At 37.4% G+C, this 22,054-nt stretch overlaps 1 protein-coding gene across 4 annotated transcripts in view; it reads right to left on the bottom strand.

Annotated features, from left to right (window-relative positions):
- Positions 1–22,054, bottom strand: part of INVS (inversin) — an 84,038-nt gene that overhangs the window by 23,065 nt on the left and 38,919 nt on the right. For 3 of the 4 annotated variants that reach the window (XR_012054040.1, XM_002190332.7, XM_072924439.1), the window contains 4 exons: positions 13,231–13,411; positions 9,534–9,643; positions 4,874–5,045; positions 656–811 (listed from right to left, as the gene is read on the bottom strand). Coding sequence is in view for 3 of the 4 variants with exons in the window: in XM_002190332.7 (XP_002190368.5) it covers positions 656–811; positions 4,874–5,045; positions 9,534–9,643; positions 13,231–13,411 (619 nt within the window). In the remaining variant the exon portion in view is untranslated. Of the gene's footprint in view, positions 1–655; positions 812–4,873; positions 5,046–9,533; positions 9,644–13,230; positions 13,412–17,547; positions 17,696–22,054 lie in introns of those variants that run through there. The other variant, XM_072924440.1, reaches the window with a different exon arrangement.

The raw sequence follows: 22,054 nt of genomic DNA on the forward strand, positions 1-22,054 counted from the left end.
TAGGAAGGAGATGTTTCTGGGAAGCTAAAATTAAAGAATTTTGCATCTAAGACACCACTGTTCTTTCACTGTACTTCTTATCCTTCCACAGATATTCTACAATTATCTAAAACTGTGTACTTTGTTAAATCCCATTTCTGTCTACAAACAAAATACTGCTTTAATAAAACAATCAGAAAAAAATGTTAATGATGTAGGATTTTTGATATCTATCTATATTAAAAACATATAGACTCGCATAAAAAGTCTTCAAAGAACCCTAAAAATCGTTTTTCACAAAAGTGTAGAAAGCTCAATTTGGTCTTATTTACTGGGGAAAAAAAACAAACAAACAAAAACAAAAGAAAGAAAGGATTTTCTGGGGGAAGAGTTAGTTTGAGAGACTAGAATGTAATTGCAAAGGCTTGAGCAGAAATGAGCTTTGAAAAGAACAATCCCCATTTTGAAAGTTTTGTATCTAACACTCCTAGCCATTTTGCACAGCACTGATAATCTTTTAGATTCACTAAAGCTTTTTCACAAGGGGAATTTACAAACAAAACTTGCTTTAGGGAAGCAATTTCCTACCCCACCTCTGCTCAGCTGTTTATTTCCCATTCCCACAGGAAGCAGCAGCAGAACTGGTGAACAGGTTTGTAAAGCCCTGAGAGCTGACCTTTAATGAGTGTTTGAATCACTTCCTTGTGACCCATCTCACAGGCTCGGAAGAGCGGGGTGTGTTTCATCACATCCAGAGCATCCACCTGTGCTTTGTGCTCCAGCAGCAGTTTCACTGTGCTGACGTGGCCAGAAAGGGCAGCAGCATGTAATGCTGGAGAATAAAGTAGTAGGGGAAAAAAACCCATTATACCATCAGCTTTAGAGGTCCACAATTAGAACAGTCAAAATAAAAATTAATTACAACTATTTTGGTGGGAAAAGTACTTTTCAACCTCAAGAAACTGAAGAAGCGATCCTGTAACAGCACTTTCTTGCCATACAAGCAACAAGCGGAAAACCTATTAACCCTGAAACATGTTTCCAATTTGGACAAATAGAAATTTTACATTTAACACCACCCAGATTGGCTTATAGCGAGGATTTGTGGAAGAATAGCAGCTTCTGATTAAGAGAACATAACATTATTTACTTCTGCCTCTCTTTTGTGGCATTTTTGAGATTGCTCATCATCAGTAAAAGTAAGCTTTCATTATTTCTTCAATGCTTTCCTGAAAATGACTTTTTTCTTTCAAGTAAGCAAAGTCGTCTCAATTAAAACTAACTTCAGAAAACTATCCAGCTGTCCCTACTCCTCCTTGCCCCCCTTTCTTGTTTCAGGATTACTAGGAGAAAATTTTATATGAAATTATGTTGCAAGACCATCATATCTTTCACAGTATCCACAGCTCTCTGTTTTCTTCAAGAGAAAGAAAAAGATTACAGAAAAATCAGATGCTGCTACTTCAGATACTTCAGAACACAGGTAAAGGTGTGGAGTTGCTGTTGTCTAACACAGCATCCTGCAGGCACTGTTAGCCAGAGTTGTGGATGACCAGTTCACAGCTCTTTTTGAAGGAAAGAAGAACTGCACACAACAATGAGATTTCAAACCAATGGAACTAATTTATTGGTGGTTTCACTTACAGTTTGACTTCAAAATGCTTTGCGTTATTTCCTATAGTAAGCAGTCAAATCAGACAATCTAAATTCTCATCCTGCCTTAAATGTAAAATATATTATAGACAATAAAATCAAAACCAGAAAACAATGTGGTTTATAAGTGTGCATTTAATGAAATTAATTCATATTTCCCCATGAAATTTCAGAAACATGCATGCTTAGTGAGAACTGAATCTGCTTATGCAAGCAAAACGTGGGGCTGTAAAAACTACCTACATAGCCACATTTGTTTAATGTTAAAACAGACAGGGTCAGGATCCTGCAGAGGCATTTTACAGAATTTACACACAACAAAGAACAGCATTAGAAGGAGCAGCTTCTTGAACCATATGCAGAACATAAAACCAGCATTTTTGTATTTGCCAGCTACTGTTTACAACCAGTACCAGCTTATGAGATGGTAACCCAGCACAACCTGTTACACAGGCCCTACTAAAATGCTCAGGTTGTTCATGTTGTCATTGACCCACCTGGTGTGCGCTGCCTTAAAGCAGAGACACAAAATAAGTGATAAGAACATTGTGACACAGACTCAGTACTGGGGTCAGAGCCAGAGACACTCTGAGTGAAAATTGAGATCATGCCTTTGAGAGGACGCTGATTTAAGTTTAAGTGCAGCAGCCTAAAAGCACAGCAGAGCTCATTGCACTCCTGAAAAGTGAGTGCCTGTGCAGCAGCCACTGCAAGTGGGTGGCTATCAGTAGGAATTGGACAAGAATGAGATCCCTGCTGGTCGTACATTTGGATGGGCCTGGTTTTCATGGTCTGACCTCACAATAAACTCTAGGTTCTGGTTTTTGTCCTGATTCCCTTATGAAACCAAAGGCAGTAAACCACTCCATCAGATGACACATGGGGTGTGTGTAACAATACAATAGAAAAAGAGCTGCTGTGTCAGCTTGGCCAGTTCTTCCCCCCTATCACTCATTCTGACGCAGGCATCTTGTTTCGCACTTTGTGCTCAATATTTTCTTGTAAGCCAAATTTTCTGTGATGGAGTCACGGTGACTGAAGAGATTCTTCAGCCAGCTGGTGACAATGGGCCCTTTGTTCAGCCGACAGACAGAGCCCTCTCCATTGTGCGCAGTGACGGCAGAGCTATAAAGCTGCCCCTGTAATGCTCCTGCAGCGCTGATCTCTGAGAGGAGGGAAATTCCTTTCCCTTGGTGTCATTCTCCTACACAATGCCCAGAGTCTCGATGTTCTAGCAGAGCTCAATGGAGAGCTTGCTCTTTTTGAGTAAATGCAAAAGGCTGACTTAACGCAACATTGCAACCGAGCTGAACTGAGTCTGCACACAAAAGTCAGAAAAACACAGCCTTGAACTCTGCTCAGCAACTGTATCCCAGGCACGGAGGCATGTGCGCTATTTTGTATTAGTGCATAGCTTCCTGGCCGAGCACAACACTGCTTTTCCCTCACGAAAACTTGGGAATGATTAAAGTCCTTTGGAAAGAAAAAAAATGTAAAAAATCAGAGAGTGATTTACTGGTGGGCTTCCTTTTATGTTTAGAGCTGGCTATAATAAAGCCCATGCTATGCACTCGCTGGCACAATGGTGCAGCTCGGGCTGCTCGGCAGCACAGCTCCCCACTTCCAGACTGTTCCCGAGTTCTGCACAACGGCAATCTCAAGCAAATGGAAAATCCATTCATTTCCTTGGATTAAAAGCCCTACAAGGAAACCGAGATTAAAAGGTGATTACATATCACCGCTAGGAAAGGTTTAAGACTGAAAGATAATAAACCCAACCACCTGAATTATTCAAGCATGAAATCCACACCTGAGTAATTTCAGAAACACAGTATGTGATTACCGATTACTGCCTGCAAAGAAAAAAACCCTTTGTAAGGAGGTTTGCACAGTAACAACAACATTGTTGCACCTTGAGGTGTGAAACAAATACTGAGAGGCATTTGAAGGGAACTGTCACGAAGTAGCAAGTGTAGGTGAGACTGATAAAAGATTAAGACTAAAATTGTAGAATATTTAGCCTGTAACATCATCAAACATGAAGACTGAGATTTTATTCGTTGCACTATTTCTTACACTCAAAAATTTCAAGCTATTGCAACTTGGAAAGACTGATGTATTTAGTGTGAAAAACAAGAATTTAGATATTTAAACAGAATTTTATGCTAACTGTAAATTGCTTTTTGTTAAGATCCAGCATATTATCAAAGGAAACTTTAAAAATTCAATATTGATGCATACTAAGTTTCAAATCCTGAACCACACAACCCTGACATACATATTTTCTGCTTCTAACTGTGTGACTGTAACTGGCATTGGGTAGTTCCTCATCTCCCAACACACAGCTTACCCTGCAGCCCTGCTGTCAACCCCCCCCCCCCCAAATTTATACCAGATATATCCACATTCTCCTGATTTTTCATTCAGATGCCATCAGCACACTATACAACTCAACTACTTTTCCTAAATTTCCAATGCTACTGAATACACAAACATTTCAACACCTGTCTCTCTCACCAGTCACAACTGTTATTCTGTTTTTGTTGAAAGCACTACATAGGTACAGTATTTCTACCTTTTTTTTTTCCTTAAAGGAGATAAATTCATAGTTACTACAGGAAATTCTGTATTTCATTACTTGCACACTTGAATGCTGAAACACTGTGCTGCCTACTTATCTTTTTTTTCAGGCAGATAATGGGATGATAAATTTGGGGGATATTAAGTTCGATCTCTTGTTTGAATAACAGAAGTGCAATAGCTCTAATCTTTATTTCACTATCTTTAAAAATAACTACGGAATGATTTTCAAGATAATTTAGCTACTTCAGTGGCTAGTTTGCTCCATATTGTTTCAAAGTATTTATGTACTGTCAAATACATTTTTGAACAGGCATTTTCAGGAAGAACTTTTTATGCAACTATGTTTCATGTTATTCTTCAAATTACAGAACAGCTCTTCCTTTCACAGTATTACAGAACTAACTAAACAGCATTGCAGTACATTTCTTCTTTCTACATTTCAAATGAACTGTTCCCATCTGTGCAGAAAAGGTTTGTTTCTTTCCTACAATAAGGCAAAGAACTGAATGACACATATAATTACAATAACACAGAAATGTTTTTAGGATTGAAGTACACATTCAGAAAAACATTAATATAGATTCTATCAATGTTTCCACTTGGTGGAAATCACACAGATTGGAAACATGCAGTGGCTCTTTATGGTAAAGCTTCTTACCTGTACCGGCATATTTGTCTGTCATATTGATATCAATATCCAATTTTAAAGTCAGCATAGTCCTAATGACATCATCACTGCCTTTGCCAGCTGCCCACATGAAGGATGTTCTTCCCTCAAGATCTGAGTCATCTTTTACAGAAGGATGTTTCAAAAATACTTCAACTGTTTCCTGAAAAGACATACTGTTGAAATTAACATTAAAAAGGATCTGCAACAACAAGAAACCATTGTCTCATGTAGCTGTTTATGAAGCAAATCAAAGCTTCGTTTTTCCTTTCATGTTCATAAAGAGTAACTGCTCAAGAGGATCACTGTATCTTCTGCTATGCCTTTTCCCTCACCAATGATCATAGTGCACACTTAACTATGAGTTTAACACTGTCATTTAACACTTTTTTCTTTTCAGTGTCAAATATGATGTGTTCATCACAACGAAGCAGAAGACACTCTGTGAAAGAAGCAATGGGAAAAAATATTGTGGGTTTATCCAGACATGACTGTAATACTGTGATGAAAAAATGACAGAATCCTTTAGGCTGGAAAAGACCCCCGAGATCATTGAGTCCAACTATGACCCAACTCCACGATGTCAACTAGACCATGGCACTGAGTGCCATATCCAGTCTTTCCTTAAAAACCTACAGGGACAGTGACTCCACCACTTCCCTGGGCAGCCCATTGCAACATTCCACCAGCCTTTCTGTTAAGTAACTCTTTCTGATGCCCAATCTAAACCTACCCTGGAAACAATGTTCTTTCAAAGTATTTTCCCAATATATTTTTTCTCTCCAATTATAAATACAACTGCAAATGCAAATATTTTACTTCACCTTTCTCTAATATTTTGACTGCTAAAAAAAGGGGTCAACATAGACATATTTCTTAATATTTAATAACATCATCAGATTACTAATTACTGAAACACTATGTTTCAGAAAATATTAAGGAAATTTTTACTCCCGAGTCCAGTCTTTCCACTGTAACTGTTAAACTAAAATCTCAAATCAAGGCAAAAAGTAATTATTTCTTTAAATGCTGTGTTTGTATTAAGCTGCCAGCAAACAAGTCCACTTCTCTAACCTGCTGCTACATTCTTAATGAGTCACCCAGGAAAGGAAGGGAGAGAAAATCACAACTATTAGAAAAAGAATAAAAATGAAGATTTTCTCTCTTCTATCGAATGCCTTAAAAGGCCATGTATGTAACAGCTGGGAAACATCTGATATGAGTCACTGGTAGGCCAGCCAATAAAAACCTGGAAAAAAACCCAGGTTTCATTATTTTACTTTATATTTACATTTTATTATTAGTACTATCTTAGCCTTTCCTCTGTGTGACCCCACAATAGCTCTATCACTGCTCTTGGCAGAACAAGAATCTCCTGGCTATACTGAACCAAATTCTTTTAATCATGAAGGTGTTTGAATGCGTAAGTACCACTGATCAATTTGGATTTGTTTTTTCACTACTACTTACTATTTCACCCCTCTAAACAAATAGCAAATGTCTCATTTATCTTATGCTACTGATCTAGGATCCTTACAGCTTTGTGAATTTAGGTCTGAACTAACATTTATTGTGAAAAGTTCCAGCCAGCAGCAAGGAGAGATGGAAGCATAAAGCATAAAGCTTCCACACAAACTCAGCATGAGTTGATATCTCTGTGTACTCACACTGACCACCGCTACACCTCAGACACAAACAGCCTCTCATTAGGCCAGAAACTCAGCACCCTCCCAGGGCTCTGCCCTGCAGGAAATCCTGCAGAGTTAAAAGCACTGCAAAGGCTGCACTTCCTCAATTCTGAGGCACACATTCTAAAAAATGCAAATATTTTATTTTTCCATTAAGTTTTGGCAAAACAACGCTTCTTTCAATGACTCTTTCTTTCCTACAGCTTTTAATTGGAAAAAGTAGAAAAAAATCCCACAGTACTATAAGCATTATTTTTCAAAATTAAGTTACTACAACTTGAAAACAAAACAAAATTAAATTACACCAGGATAACTAACAAATCAGGAAATAGAAGTATCAATCTATTTAATTCTACATGTATTTTGTTATGGAAGATCACATGTATTCTAACACTACTAAAATAAGCGGAGGAAACAACAAAAGAAAAACAAAGCTGAAAAATAACAGTAAACGAGAGAGCTAAATGTGAAACATTTAATTCTGTGCTATCAGGAAACTGAAAAATACTACATATTCTTCTTGAATATTTAAAAATAAGACAGGGGTATCCACATTTCATTTACTAGATCAATCTATTTAAATACATGAAAGGAAATCACATTGTTTTGAACACCTCTAGGAAAATCCAGGAAATAAATTTAGTCCTGCATACTAAAATCAACATGAAGGGAGTATCTTAGCTCAGTTGGTTAGAGCATGGTGTTAATAACACCTGGGTTCAATTCCTCTTTAGGACATTCACTTAAAAGCTGGACTTGATCCTTATGGGTCCCTTCCCACTCAGAATATTCTGTGATCTGGAAATAAAGACCCTCTGATCTTCCTTCACACATGAAGTTCAAAAATTTAAATAGCAGTGTTTCTTGGGACCTCCTTGGGATACCCAAGACATCTAAATTTGGGTGGTTATATTGGGTAATGTCTTTTCTTCTAGAACTTTTTCTGTCTATAGTAAGTGGGGATAAGTTAGTCTTAGGGAACAAATTCTTCACGTACATTAAGCGCTGGATTATCCTCTTCATCTTTAAAAAACCCAAAAAAGTCATATTATATAGTAAGTAACTCACAGAGAAATAGAGCAAAGAACAAGATAGCAAAGCAAATGAAACCGAAAGTCATGCAAATATTTACCATAAATACAAAAGAACAAACTTTCTTCTTGTTAGAGACTAAGAAACATCACATTTTAACTGAGAAAAACCACACCTAGCCAAAGTTGGGCAGACTGAATAGAACAATGTGGCTCTCAAACCATGAGTATAGATATGCTACTGCCAGAACTAACATGGATATATCTCCACTCAGTTGTTTGACCATGTATATGGAGTGCAGTGGTGGGAACTACTCAATGATATGTATCTAAAGGAGGCTTGTAGAACTGAATGAAATTCTCCTGTGTGATTTTTCATGTAAGATGGGAAACAGTACATTCATTGTAAGTACAGAAGATTACAAAAGAATGTCTGATTCCACCATGTATTTTACTTCCCCTTAAAACACAGATGATATCACAGTTTGGCTGGCTGATGGGATCAAAAGGCAGCAACATAATGACGATGTTTCATTCAACGGACTCAAGCCCAGGGAAAGAAAGCCAGTATGAAAAATCTTTTTAGGAATACATCAATATAGAAAAAAAAAAAAAAAACCAAGATAAAAGAATGTGAAGATAATCACCAGATGGTAAATAAACCAGGGTTTTTTTTTCCTATGAGTCTAACTCAAATATGAAAGAAAGGCTTTTATAACACAGATATTTTAAATGTATGAGTTAGGCCAAAATTGTACACAGCCTTAAACTGACAAAAATCAGCATCAACAAAAAATTCTCTAAAGTGAAGATTACATAGAGAGATATGCTTCAATACAAGTCTGAATTTAAAAAATATCTGGATGGTCTTAGTAAGACCACCTCCAAGAAAACTCCACCAAAGCCCTAAAACTAACTCTCACTAGGGAGCAAACATATTGGTCTATTCCCTATTTCAATGCTACTTCTAGATTTGTTAACTTGAATTGTTCTCAAAGGCTTTTAAATTCTCCTTTTTTATTTTTCTTGTTAACATGTAGGCATGCAAGAAAGACCCAAATTACTGTCCTTGCTAAGAAAATGTTGCAATGTGGACTACATAACTATTACATTAATTAGGCACTAAATAACCCTTTCTGTAAAAGGAGGGTATGAAAACTGTGAGAGGTAAAGGAGCTTAAGAAAAGCTTTCTTAATTTCCAGTGCTTGAGAACTACTTATGCAACATCTGTGACCAGCAATCATTGAAGTGTTGAGTTTTATGCTTGGCTCTATTGTAGCTGATCTTACTCTGGAAAAAAAAGTTACCTATTATACCAAAGTATAAGAATTAAGCTGTCTGAGAAACCAATGTTCTTTGTTGTCCAAGTTTAAAAAAATATTTCTAAAAATTTTAAAAATATAGTGTTCCTGAATAATTATGACAAAAGGCACTCAACTCTTTAGCTGTGCTTCACGAAACAACAGTTCATTCATAATGCCAAATATTCATAAATTAATTGCTTTCTTGAATGCAAAGACTGGTTTGACTGGTCCTGCAGCAGCTGTGCAAATACTCCTACAGGTCATCTTACTCTAGATACCTTATAACTGCTTAGACTTCATTATAATGAGCCCTAAAACCTGAAAGCACTGTGAAATAGTAGGTGTCATTCCGCTTTCTGTTGAAGTAACTGAATGACTATTGTGTTTTGTGATGCAAACATATAGCTCAAAGGGCTTTTTTGGTACAGAAAGCTAGTTTTTGTACATCTATCTTTTAATAGTTTGAAATTAACCACATTTGTATCAGATTACATAGGAGAACCCTGAATTAACTCATGCCAACAACACTGTGTTTATATGATTTCAAAACCAACTCAAACATTCTGCTAAACTATAAAGATTTCAGCAAAATATGTTTACTTCACATTTAGGGTATGTTCTACTTACAGCAAAGTTACTCTGTGCTGCATAATGTAGGGGTGTTGCACCTTGACTGTCAGATGGGATAGTTCCAAACTTATTTCTTTCCAGTAGGAGATGGACAATCTGTGCATGACCTGAGAAAAATAATATAACCAAACCAAATTTGCATCACATCCTAAAGTCAATAATAAGCTTAGCTAAAAAAAAAAAGTTTAAAAATCCTGCTAACAAACAAAAAACCTAAACTCAAACAAAACAGAAGAAAATGAACAGACTTTCATAAATAGTCACATATTTGTGTTGCAGACATTATAGTTTAAATGTAAGAGAAAAATATAAGACTTGATATTTGAACTAATAAGTGTGACATGTACTTTCTTCCCAAAAATGCTCCAATGCCATACTCTGTATTGCCATTTTTGGGGGGCATCTATAAATCAGAATGGCTTATAAATACAAAATTTCTTTTAACAGAAATCACAAGAGCTTTTCCCTAAATAAAGAAACCAGAAATAAGTGTCCAGATAGTTATGATATTACCTTTGTAATTAATTGGTTGGATATTTCCAGAAAAAGCTTATAATAACTCAATTGAGAGGCTGCATTTGAGTGACAGGTCAGTCAGAAAGAGTAAAGTGAGCATAGGCTGATGATGATGAGCATTTGTCCATCTGCATTAAAAGACAAGCTAAACCAATGTTGACAATTTCATTTCACATCATATTATTTTACAGAAATCAAGTGTAAATTCTTCACTTAGGTTTTATTTAACCAAAATTTAATCTGAGACTGAATAGCAGAATCAGAGGCTAGTCTACTGCCAGCTGCTATAAACAAGCTCACACACAACTCCTTCCATAAAAACAGATTAAAATATTTTGAGATTAAAATCACAACACTTTTGGAGAATGAGTAAACTTTATATTCACTTCACAGACAGGAAAACAAAGACAAATACAGTATATTGCCACTAGTCAACCAGTCCGTTCACACACTTGTATCTGTCGGCATATGCAGCTCACAGAGTATCTTAATGATTTGGTATTTCAAGCAAGACTATAAAACCACTCTGATTTTACAGGCGAAAACCTCCAGTACCTCATATGTCAGAAAGCAATCAATTCTGCAGCTTGTTACTTTTGCACAGTTGTCTTGAATCACTTTAGAATAAATGAAAAGGCAGGTGAACCTTCCTGCTAGGAGTAGATTATTTTTAATGAAAACACCAAGAGTTACAGAATGAAGCCATGATATAGTTGTAGTCTGTAGCTCTTAAAAACCTAAGACATGGAGAACTAGGCAAGCCCTCTTTTGTGAAATGGCACTTTGAGACCTTGTATGTACAGAAGTATCAGAAATGAGAGAAAATGGTAACTTGGGTCAAAAAGGATGAAGAGCATTTTTTCTTTCTAGGGTCCTTAGGGTGTACAGGAAGGTTCCTCTTTCTTTTTAGCCATTAAGAGAACCCTGGATACAGAATGTCACATTGCTCTGTCCCTTCCTACAAGAAAAAAAAAAAAAAAAAGAACCACACACACACACAAAAAAAAAAGAAAACCAAAAAGAAGAGATATAATGTTGCTATCCTATTCCCACCTGAAGAGTATAGGAATTAAATTGAGATTCACTTGAAGAAGTTGCTTTGGAATGGAATCCTAGGTGAAAAACCATAGGAGTCCTGAGCCTGAAAAAAAGATTTCTGAACTTTCAGGACAGACAACAAGCAAAACCTAACTTTATAATCAATACAAGAGGTTTAACTAAATTATCTATAAGAAAAAGGCTTGAGAGAGTTGAAAAAAAATTGTATTGGGTGCAACAGTAAAGAAATAGATGCAAAGGTGGACCTTGCTTTAATTAATGCAGACATTAAAACTCATTTCTTGAGGTCAAAACCTGTTGCTTCTGTTGTACTTTTATTTAGCAGAGATGTAACTTGGGTAAGACTTTTATCTACGCAAAAACAAAAGGTAAGAGGAGCAACAACTCCCTTAAAATGCAGTCACATGCAATCCATCGCATCGAAGAAAAGTTGTGGCAACATCCCTGCACTGCTTTAAATCTCCTGTTGTTAACCTATATAGTAATATTATACTCTTTTTAAAGACTTATGTAGAACATTACCTTCAACTTAAAACCATGACCCTGAAAATAATAATGATTTACTAACCAGAAATTCCCAAAGAGCATATGCCACCTAGAGACCTCATCAGGTTCACAAAGTAGTCTGAAGGTCTTGGCACATCTTCCCCCTTTATTCTACATTGATTAGACAATCCATTTTTACAACAGACAAAACTTCTCTCTTAAATACAATCTTAAATACAATCAATTTCAAAACAGAATAAATTTTGCTTCTTGGACAGAACCAAGTGATAATGACTATTTCTTTGGAAAGCTGATCCTATGACACTTAAAATGCTTCACAATTTCTCTGCTAAAATTCAATATTTCTACATATATACAAACTTGAGAACACCCTTCCCTCTTTTTTGTTTTTAATAAACACAATCAAACTACATGTATATTGCCACTGGAGTTGCTGTAACTCGCTCCAGTGAACATCTGATTCTTATATTGGCATTCTTTGTCTGCAGTGTCCCAAAGGATTACCGGGATGAAGCCAGTTAAAAGGAGGGAGAGACTGTTTGAAGATTCTTTTATCCGGTGGTTATTTTTTCCTCCTGAATGGAAATAGGAGGCAAATTTTCTAAATCATATTATTTTTGTCTGTCATTTTACGTGTTGTGTTTCCCTGCATTTAGACTATTTACATTTAATCATGTTTTAACTTGTTTTGCAAGGATCCAGTTTTTTAAAATACAAATCAAATTTCACATATGCAAGGTTACAATTTACAGAGCATGAGTCTCAGAGTAAAACTCTAAACAGAGAAAAACTCTATACAAATAAAACTCATTGTCAGATCTGATTAGATTGTCATAGCGTGTCTGATGAAGAGCTTATACTAAAAGTGTCAACTCTGCCATTTTTTGTTGTTTACTTGTGCTGGCATTATCAGAGTATCTGCATTTTCTTTGTGGGAATCTTCTTAAGCCCCTTATTTAGTTTGTGAGGGGTATTTTAATAAAAATTAGATAATATAATCATAAATCCACTCAACCAGAGAGACACAAACTTCAGTACATCACAATAGGTTGAAAGTGAGCATGTGACTCATGATGCCACCATCAACCACTCTGCACTGTGGAGCAGCTCAGCTCCCTCAGGCACCCTGCAAACCCCATCTTACGTATGGACAAATCAAGGGTACTAGCTTAAATCTGTATATTAAATATTAGTCAAGTTATATTTTCAGATAAAAAATAAATTCTGATATTTTCTTCATGCACTCCCATAGACTGTGTTGCTTTCATGCTGGGCTGTGCATACCCCACTTCAGATCCACTGTTCCAGAGTATCTGTTTTTTTTAACCTATGATCAAAGCTGCATATGCAAGAACAATCTCATGATACCCTAATTGTTCTTAAATCATCAGCATACATAACCTGTTGAAGTAATGCACTGTATAATGCTTTGGAGAATCTGAAGCTAAAATAAGCAGTCTACACACAAACTTCTAACCCTGGTTGAGCAGAAACTCTTACTGGTCTAAGAGATTAGTAATACTGCCAGACTGGAATTAAATAAAAATCAGAGACAAAGATTAAACAGTACAGTTGATTAATGACTAAGGGACTTCAGCAGTGTCAAGTTTACCAAGTAAGGCTGCCCAGTGGAGGGGAGTTCGAAACAAGTTGTCATAAGATGTCACATTGCAGCCTTCATAGGAGGTCAGGACATCCACAACTGCTACATTCCCATCTGCAACTGCAAAATGAAGAGGAGTTCGTCCTTCATAGTCTTGCCAGTTCAGCAGAGATTCTGTAGGTGCAGCCTCCTTTAAAAAAGAAAAAAAAAGAAACAACAAAATTTTAAGAATATTTAAATTGAAGAGAAAACCTATACAATATTTACAGATGCTTTTTCAGAGAGATACACTGTCCTTGTTCTGTAGAATGTAGGTCTACAACCAAATGCTTTTGTTACAGTATAGGCTACTATCAAGTATTTTCTATGGAATGCTTTTTTATACTTAGTTACTGTACAAGACCAGATTTCTGGTACATACCCCATAGTTTTACTAGTCTGCTGTGCATTTGGCACCTTAAACAGATCTTTAAAATATTAACTCTGGCTCTTATGAAAATAACTAGAAATTCTTACGTGATTTACGTTGAAAATTACATATATATCTTCAGACCTTCTCCAACCACACTTCCCCTTTTGCACAAGTTAATTCTATGATTCTCATTATAATATTCTTCTAGTGTTTTATAACCCTAAAGTATTCCAAAGGATATGTCCATATCTCTAGCTGCCAGGATAGAAGTGAGAGAATACTTCTAACAATGCATCTACTTCTAATGGGCTTAATTTTGACTTTAAAAAGTCTCTTAAAGTTCCATGATTAGCCAAATGATCAAGTGATCACGTAACACAGGCATTAATAGATACAACTTGACTTTTCATCACCTTTTCTTAAAAAATATGCTAAATTACTTTCATACAAGGTCTCTAGATATATACTTTGTATTGTGATTATTTCATCTCTCAAATGCTTTTCTATACAGATTTCTGTTTGTGACTTTCAGGCAAAAGAGCAGAACAGGTACAAATGAACATCATCTTAGCATCTGAGAGATCTTCAAATGGCAAATATCATAAAGGCCCATGAAACGCAAACTTTAAACATCACATTTCTGAAAAAAGATGTATCACTAAAAAAAGTGGTAAACAGTAATACAGTAGAAACTCAGGTTGCAGGACACTAAACATCTAGAGTAGAAGCAGATTGTCAAAACAAGAGTTTTAATAAACCAGAGTGAGTGAGTCTGCTTTTCAATCTCCAAGAATTCAAAACAATTCAGTAAAGTCATGGGAGCCCTGTGCAGAATTAAAAGGGAATGTAGTCCTGAGATTTTTAACTTCCAACACTAGAGGGGATTTTAAACCATGATAAGTGAGAAAAGCAATCTTCCTGAAAATACAGAGTCACACTATATTTCACAATACGTTTATGAAAGAGAAGCAAGGGTTTATGTTAAATGCAGCTTGTTAACTGTTAAAGCAAGTTCCTGACCCCCTTCTCACTAAACTAACTGCAATATTTCCTTTTGACTCCACCAGGTACACAAACTGGCTGCAGAATCACTTGCATTTGCATTATTTGATGTGCAGTAACTATTACACAGAAAACAAATATCTAACATTGAGAACAATAAATCAAGAAGAAGAAGAAAGGAAATTCCAGAATTATGGTTTTCTATGCAAATATTAATTGACCCAAGTTGTACAATCTATATTTTCTATGTAATGGATAAATAAACCCTCAAAACTCCCCAAAGATTTAGAGTTATATTTTACTACATTTTCTAAGTGCAATCTGGCTAAATTAATAGAGAAGTAATAACTTCGACCCTGCAAAGCCCTGATTCTTTGTTTCTTACTGTTTACTTTCTTACAGTGCTAAGTTAAATATCCTAATATTTGGTTAATGTCAGTTTTCTAGATCTAAGGAGCTACATACTTTGCACACTGTATATAAATGACAGAATCACAGAATGGTTTGCATTGGAAAGGATCTCTGGAGATCATCTAATCCAACCCCCTACTACAGCAGATTGCCCAGAATTAAGTCCAGGTGGGTTTCAAATATCTCCTGAGAAGAAGACTCCACAATCTCTCTAGGCAGCTTCTTCCAATGCTCAGTCACCTTTCATCTCAGTAAAGATGCTTTCCTTCATATTCAAATGGGAACTCCATGTTTCAGTTTGTACCCATTGCCCCTTTATCCTATTGCTGAGCACCACAGAAAAGTTTCTGGCTCCATCCTCTTGACATCCACACTGAAGGTATTTCTCATTGATAAGATCCCCTCTCAGTTTTCTCCAGGCTGACTCCAGCTCTCTCAGCCTTTCCTGATAAAAGTTATGATCTGGAGCCATCCTCATCTTCATAGCATTTAGCTGGACCCTCCCCGCTAACTCCTGGTCTTTCTTAAACTGGGGAGCCCAGAACTGTACACAGCATTTCAGATGGGGCCTCACTAGGGTTGATCCTCTAGGGAAGATCAGTTCCCCTCAACCTGTTGGGAATGCTCTTCCTAATGCATCCCAGGGTACCAATGGCCTTCTTGGCCCCCAGGGTACACTGCTGCCTCATGGACAGCCTGTTGTGCCCCAGGTCCTTCTACTGGTGTATAGCACGATTCCTCCCCCTGGGCAGGACTCTCTATTTGCCCCTGTTGAGCTCAGATGAGACTCCTGTCTGCCCAACTCTCTGGCCAGCCCAGGTCCCACTGACTGGCAGCACACCAGGATGGTGTATCAGCCACTCCTCCCAGTTTTATATCATCAGCAAACCTGCTGAGGGTACTTTCCCTTCATCCAGGTAATTAACAAATAAATGGAAAAAGACTGGGCCCAGTACTGACCTCTGGGGAACACTTGTAGATAGATACAGGCCTAGAACCAGACTCCGTGCCACTGGTCACAGCCCTCTGAGCTCTGACATTCAGCCAGTCCTCAACACACCCACTGCCCACTCACAGAACCCACCCTCCTGAGCTCACCTATGACAATGTTATGGGAGACAGTGTCAAAAGCCCTGCTGAAGTCAAGGTGGACAACACCCCCTGATCTTCCCTCATCTACCCTGCCAGTCCTGCCACCACAGAAGGCTCTCTTAATGGTCAAGCACAATTTCCCCTTGGTGAATCCATGTTGACTACTAATAACCTTATTTTCCTTCACATGCTTAGAGATGACATCCAGGAGGAGCTGTCCCATCACCTTTATGGGGATTGAGGTGATATCTGCAGTTTCCTGGGCTGTCCTTCTGGTCCCTTTCTCAAGACACTGGAGTGACACTGGCTTTCCTCCAGTTCTCAGGCACCTTTCCTGTTCTGCATGACTTTTCAAAGATGATGGACAGTAACTGAGCAATAATATCTGCCAATGCTAATTAAACGATAATTAAGTTGCCCATCTCAGACAAAAAAATGTTATCAATTTTAGATTAGGTATCTGTACTGCCAGTCATGTTTTGTTAGAGTCAAACATCAACATACTTAAAACACACTGGAATTCACTAATATATGTAGTCACCAGTCCAATAACAAATAATCTATTAAAAACATAAAAAATTGATAAATATGACTCTCAGCTAAAAATGCAGTCAAACTTAACATTGTTACATGCACAAACTACAATAATCAAAGCATGTGTAACACTTCTTTTGATAAGCATTTAAAAGCATTTACCTGAACTGCTACAGTAAAAACTTGTATGTTGTTCCCTAACTTCAATAATTCTCGAGAGAAATATGCTTACTTTTTGTCTATTCATAGAGCTCAGCAGGGGGAGCATAGAGCCTACCACAAAAATTCATTTTATGAGAATCACTTTTAAGAATGGCTAAACATGAATTATGATAGGCACAGAAGTTAATACTGAAATTCTAAGTCCACCAGAGGAAAATGTGTTTGAACAAAATGGACAAACAAGAAAACAAATGCTTCTTCACTTATAATTTCCTGTTGTAAACCTGACAGCTAATTTCCAAGCCTTCTAGAAGCACAAAAACATCCTAAATAAATAATCCTAAAACTCCTGGCTTAAAGTCATTGATGTTGCCAAGAAATACCCCCATACTCAAAAGGGTTATTTTCTCAAAATAGTACAGATTCTCCAATGACAAATCCACTATTTATACTCTAGTCTAAAAGTATTCATGTGTTTTGAATTTTTTGGCCACCTAAATTAAAATTTTCTGTTTCTGCCTACATTAATGAGTATAATTTCTTTAGATTTTAAGTGGGTTTGGTTAGCTATAATTAAACTGTCATACTGTATTAATATTTTAAACACAATACAGAGAAGAAACAGAAGCTAAGGATTTTTCTGTGGCAATTAGAACAATGGAATTGTAGGCAATATTGAAAAGTGTGGTATAAACAAATGTCATGTCTCTTACCATGAAGAATAAATAAAGAGAAGAGATACAAAATAGACAGAAAGTACTAAGCAGTTACTTCCATCATAATAATGGAACCTTATTCTGTTATTTTCTCCTTAAATCTTCCCAACGTTTTTCACATAACCAAGCACAATCTGGAAAGGTGGAAAAGGAAGTTGACCGTGAGAAGATCTCCAGATTAGAGTTTCTCCCTACTTCACATGTCTACTTTCTACCTATGTCGAGTTCCATTTTGGCAGTATTTCATGGATTTCCATATCAGATATAACCAATTTGTGCCTGTCACCCCTGCACACCCAACCTACTTTCTCAGCATTCAGCTAAGCTCTTCTCATAATTGTTTATTTTGACAGTACCAATGGACTATGTACTATACAAATATCAAAAAGAAATATGACCCTTAATTTTAAGAATTTATAAACAGAAGGCAATATCTGGCCACACCCAAAGGGCAGAGTACAGAAAAACAAGATAGCATTTTTCAGTACCATAGACTGTGGTCTAAATAAAACCAGCAGCTGACTTTTGTCAAGGTTTTGTAAAGCAGCACTGGAGAATTCCAAGTAGGATACTAGAGAAAAAAAATTGTTTTCTGGGGAATTCTTCCACAGTGTTAAAGATAACAAGAGAGAAACAATAGCAGTGTTGTTTTTCATAACTTGGCCAGCAGGCACCAAAGGTAGTTTGGAAGTAGATATTGATACCTCACTGCTGTCTGGGCAATTGCACAGTGCTTAGAGAAAGCAAAGACAAATGGTTTGGTTGGATGGGATTAAAAATGGGGAAGCAACAGTGACACAGACACTTTTATACTGCTATCACCACAAGACAGTGTTTTCACAAACTTAAAAATGCAATTATAGTTTAAGACGCAAGATGACAGAAATTCTCACTTTACGGGTACATCCATTAGCAATACAATACGGAATGTGAAAATCTGTAAAGTTAGAAGACCTAGAAAGGAATGAGAATCAAATGTGATGCTTAGACAATAGACTTGGAATTGGGTAAATGGCAAAAAGCAGCTAAGAAAGGAGGGGAAGACTGTGAGCTCTGCTGTGTCTGCACTGTTCTGCAAAGCTCTGTCACTTCAAGACAAGGAAGAAAAACACTTCAATTTGGAGAGAAGTTCTTACTACAGGATTAAACTCAGGGCACCACCACCATCACCACAAAAAGGTATTTATATTCAACAAAAAATTCAGTCAACAGATTGATTACCTAATAACAACATTCCTCTATCATCAACTTTAATTTAGCATAGCTAAATTACTTTTTCATTAAAACTTGTTATTAACTTACTCCATTATTAAGTACCTATAGATGTAACTAATTGCAATATAAACAATTAAGCTGATGCATAAAAAAGCCTAGATGAAATCAAGAATACACTCTTTTCAGCCCAGTCAAAGTGCCTCTATACCACTGCACCCAGCATGAGCAACAAACAGGAGGAGTTGAAAGCCTGACAAAGCCTTCTTGCTCCAGCTGCAGGAGGCATTGTGCTGGAGGTTCTTGTTCTGCTGGGGAACTTCAACCACCTTGACATTTGTCAGAGAAGCAGCACGGTGAGCTATAGGGAATCCAGGAGACTCCTGGGATGAATGGAGGATAACTTCTCAAGACAAGTGACAGACAGCCCTAACAGAGGGAATGTGACACTGGACTTGGTGGTCACCAAGCCATGCCTGATTAACCCAGTGGCCTTCGATGATGGACTGACTACATCAGCAGAATGGCTATGGATGTTATTTTTCTGGACTGCTGCAAAGCCTTTGATGCAGCCCCCCACGCTGTCCTTGTCTACAAATTGGAGAGATTTGATGGTTGGACTGTTTGATGGACAAGGAATTGGTTGGACAGTTATATGCAGAGCAAAGGATATGTCTCAGTGTCCCAGTGGATAATGATGATGTTCCTCAGGAGGCTGTGCTGGGACCAGTGAGATTTAATGTATTTGTTAATGACACAGGTGAAGGGATTGAGTGCACTCTCAGCAAGCCTGCAGATGACACCAAGCAGCTGACAAGCCTGAGGGATGGGATACCATCCAGAGGGACCTGGACAAGCTCAAGAAGTAGACCCATGGGAAACTCATGAAGTTCAATAAAGCTGAGTGCAAGGTGCTGCACCCAGGTCAGGGCAAACCCAGTATTAACACAGGCTGGGGGATGAACAGATCAAGAGAAGCCCTGCCAGGAAGGGCTTGGGGGTTCTGGGTAAAGGATGAGAGGCTGGACTTGAGCCTGCAATATCTGCTTGTGACCGAGAAAGCCAAGTGTGTTCTGGGCTTCATCAAAAGCAGAGTGGTCAGCAGGTTGAGGGTGAGGATTCTGCTCCTCTGTTCTGCTCTCCTGAGACTCTATTTGGAGTACTTCATCCAGTTCTGGGGTCCTCAGCACAGGGAAGATATCAGCCTGTTGGAGTGAGTCCAGAAGAGGCCACCAAGATCATTAGAGGATGGAGCACCTCTTCTATGCAGAAAGGCTGAGAGAGTTCTCGCATGCAGAAGAGAAGGCTCCAGGAATACCTTACAGCAGCCTTCCAGTACCTAAAGGGGGCCTACAAGAAAGATGGAGAAGGACTATTTACAAGGGCATGTAGTGACAGGACAAGGGGGAATGATTTCAAACTGAGAGTAGGTTTAGACTGGATATTAGGAAGAAATTCTGCTGTGAGGGTGGTGAGGCACTGGAACAGGTTGCCCAGAGAAGCTGTAGATTCCCCGTTCCTGGAAGAGTTCAAAGGGCTGGACAGGGGCCTGAGCAAGCTGATGTAGCTGAAGATGTCCCTGCCCATGGCAGTGCGGTTGGACTAGATGATCTTCAAAAGTTTCCTACCAATTCAAACCATTATCTGATTCTTTTAATTGTCAGAGTTTAAAAAAACTATAAATACAAACAAACAAAAAAAGTTCTCCAAAAATCCTGGACATGATCATGATTCTGGATTACCTAAAGGGAATCTTTGAGAACACTTTCAGTATGGGGACAAGTATTTTTGATCTTTTGTAGTACATCTGTCTGAGATTGAGTTAATTTTCATTGCAGCAGCTAGGCTTTGTATTTGTGATTAAAACTGTTGATAACACACCCATGTTTTGGCTATTGTAGAATAGCTTTTTTATGTCCTGCTCCCTTGCTTACCCTAGTGAATGGGCTGAGGGTGGGCAAGAAACTGGGACAGGACACAGCTGGGATATTTGCCACAAACTGACCCAAGCAATACTTCATACCATGTAATATCATGCTCAGCAAATAAACTCAGGGACAGGAGGAGGGTAGGAAGGATGCTCATGGTTACACCATTTGTTTTCCAAGCTTTTTTTCCACTTTCCTGGAAGTGGCTGACATCTGCCTGCTGATGGGAAGAGTGAATAAATTTCTTTTTCTGCATGCAGCTCTTACTTTCTATACTGGGCTGGCATTATCTTCATCCACAAGTCTTCTTGCTTCCCGTCTATTTTCTCTGCCTTGAAAGAGGGCAGGTGAGTGAGTGGCTGTAAGGCTGCTGTCTGAGCCCAACACACCACAACTTAAAAAAATATTCATCTTTTGACTACCTAATGTTTGAAAAATTCTGTAGTTGAATACAAAAATCTGTATGTATTCTGCAGCAAGTTTACTTCTCCAGTGTGGCAGAAAAGTAGATACAAATTCAAAGTTTGGGGCAAAATTTTGTTTGTAACAAATTATTTCACAGCTGATTATAAATTACAAACATATTGAATAAACAGTGGCAATACAGACATACAATCTCTTTGATGCTGGAAACTTCTCTAAAACTATTTTTATAGTAAAAAACATATCAGTAAATGTAAGGTTGTCAGTGTGATTTGAAAAAAAGAAAAGAAAGTTTTCATTTTCATATTTAAGGTCTCAGTTTGCCAGCTAATCAGGTAGACAGACATACAAGTCCTTGCAGTTAAAGTACAATCACTAAGTGTCTACTTCTGAAAGACCTCTGAAAGACAAAGATACAGGAAGATTGTTCTAATGTGACAGAAAAATTAAACTGAGGCTTCTGTACCTTTCCATGTTAGTGAAGCTCAGAAATTTCCACAAAATAAAAATCAAGGTAAAAATCAAGCTGAGCACATGATTTCATTGTATGCATTATAGCTGTAATTGCAGAAGATAAACTCAAATATTGGAGAAAGAGAAAATATTCTATCAAGGAAACAGTATTAAATTCATACACAAAATTATGTAGAAAGTCTCTCAGCAAACTGATTGTGGGCTGACTGACAATTGCTCAAATATTTCCCAGAATTCTAACTTGAAAAAACAAATTAAACTAAAATTTTCAGTACAGATAACTAGATATAAACTTTCAAAAAATGAAGGAAAGACACATAACAAAGAAATCAGTGTGCAAAATGTAACTGAAATGAGCAATATGACTGGCCATTTTATCCATGAAAACTTTTAAGTCTTTCCTCTTCTCTCCTTACAAGACTTAAAGCAAAGACATTCACCCATAGAACTCAAAACAGAGTCTTTTT

This window comes from Taeniopygia guttata, chromosome 2, assembly GCF_048771995.1.
Source record: "Taeniopygia guttata chromosome 2, bTaeGut7.mat, whole genome shotgun sequence".
NCBI lineage: Eukaryota > Metazoa > Chordata > Aves > Passeriformes > Estrildidae > Taeniopygia > Taeniopygia guttata.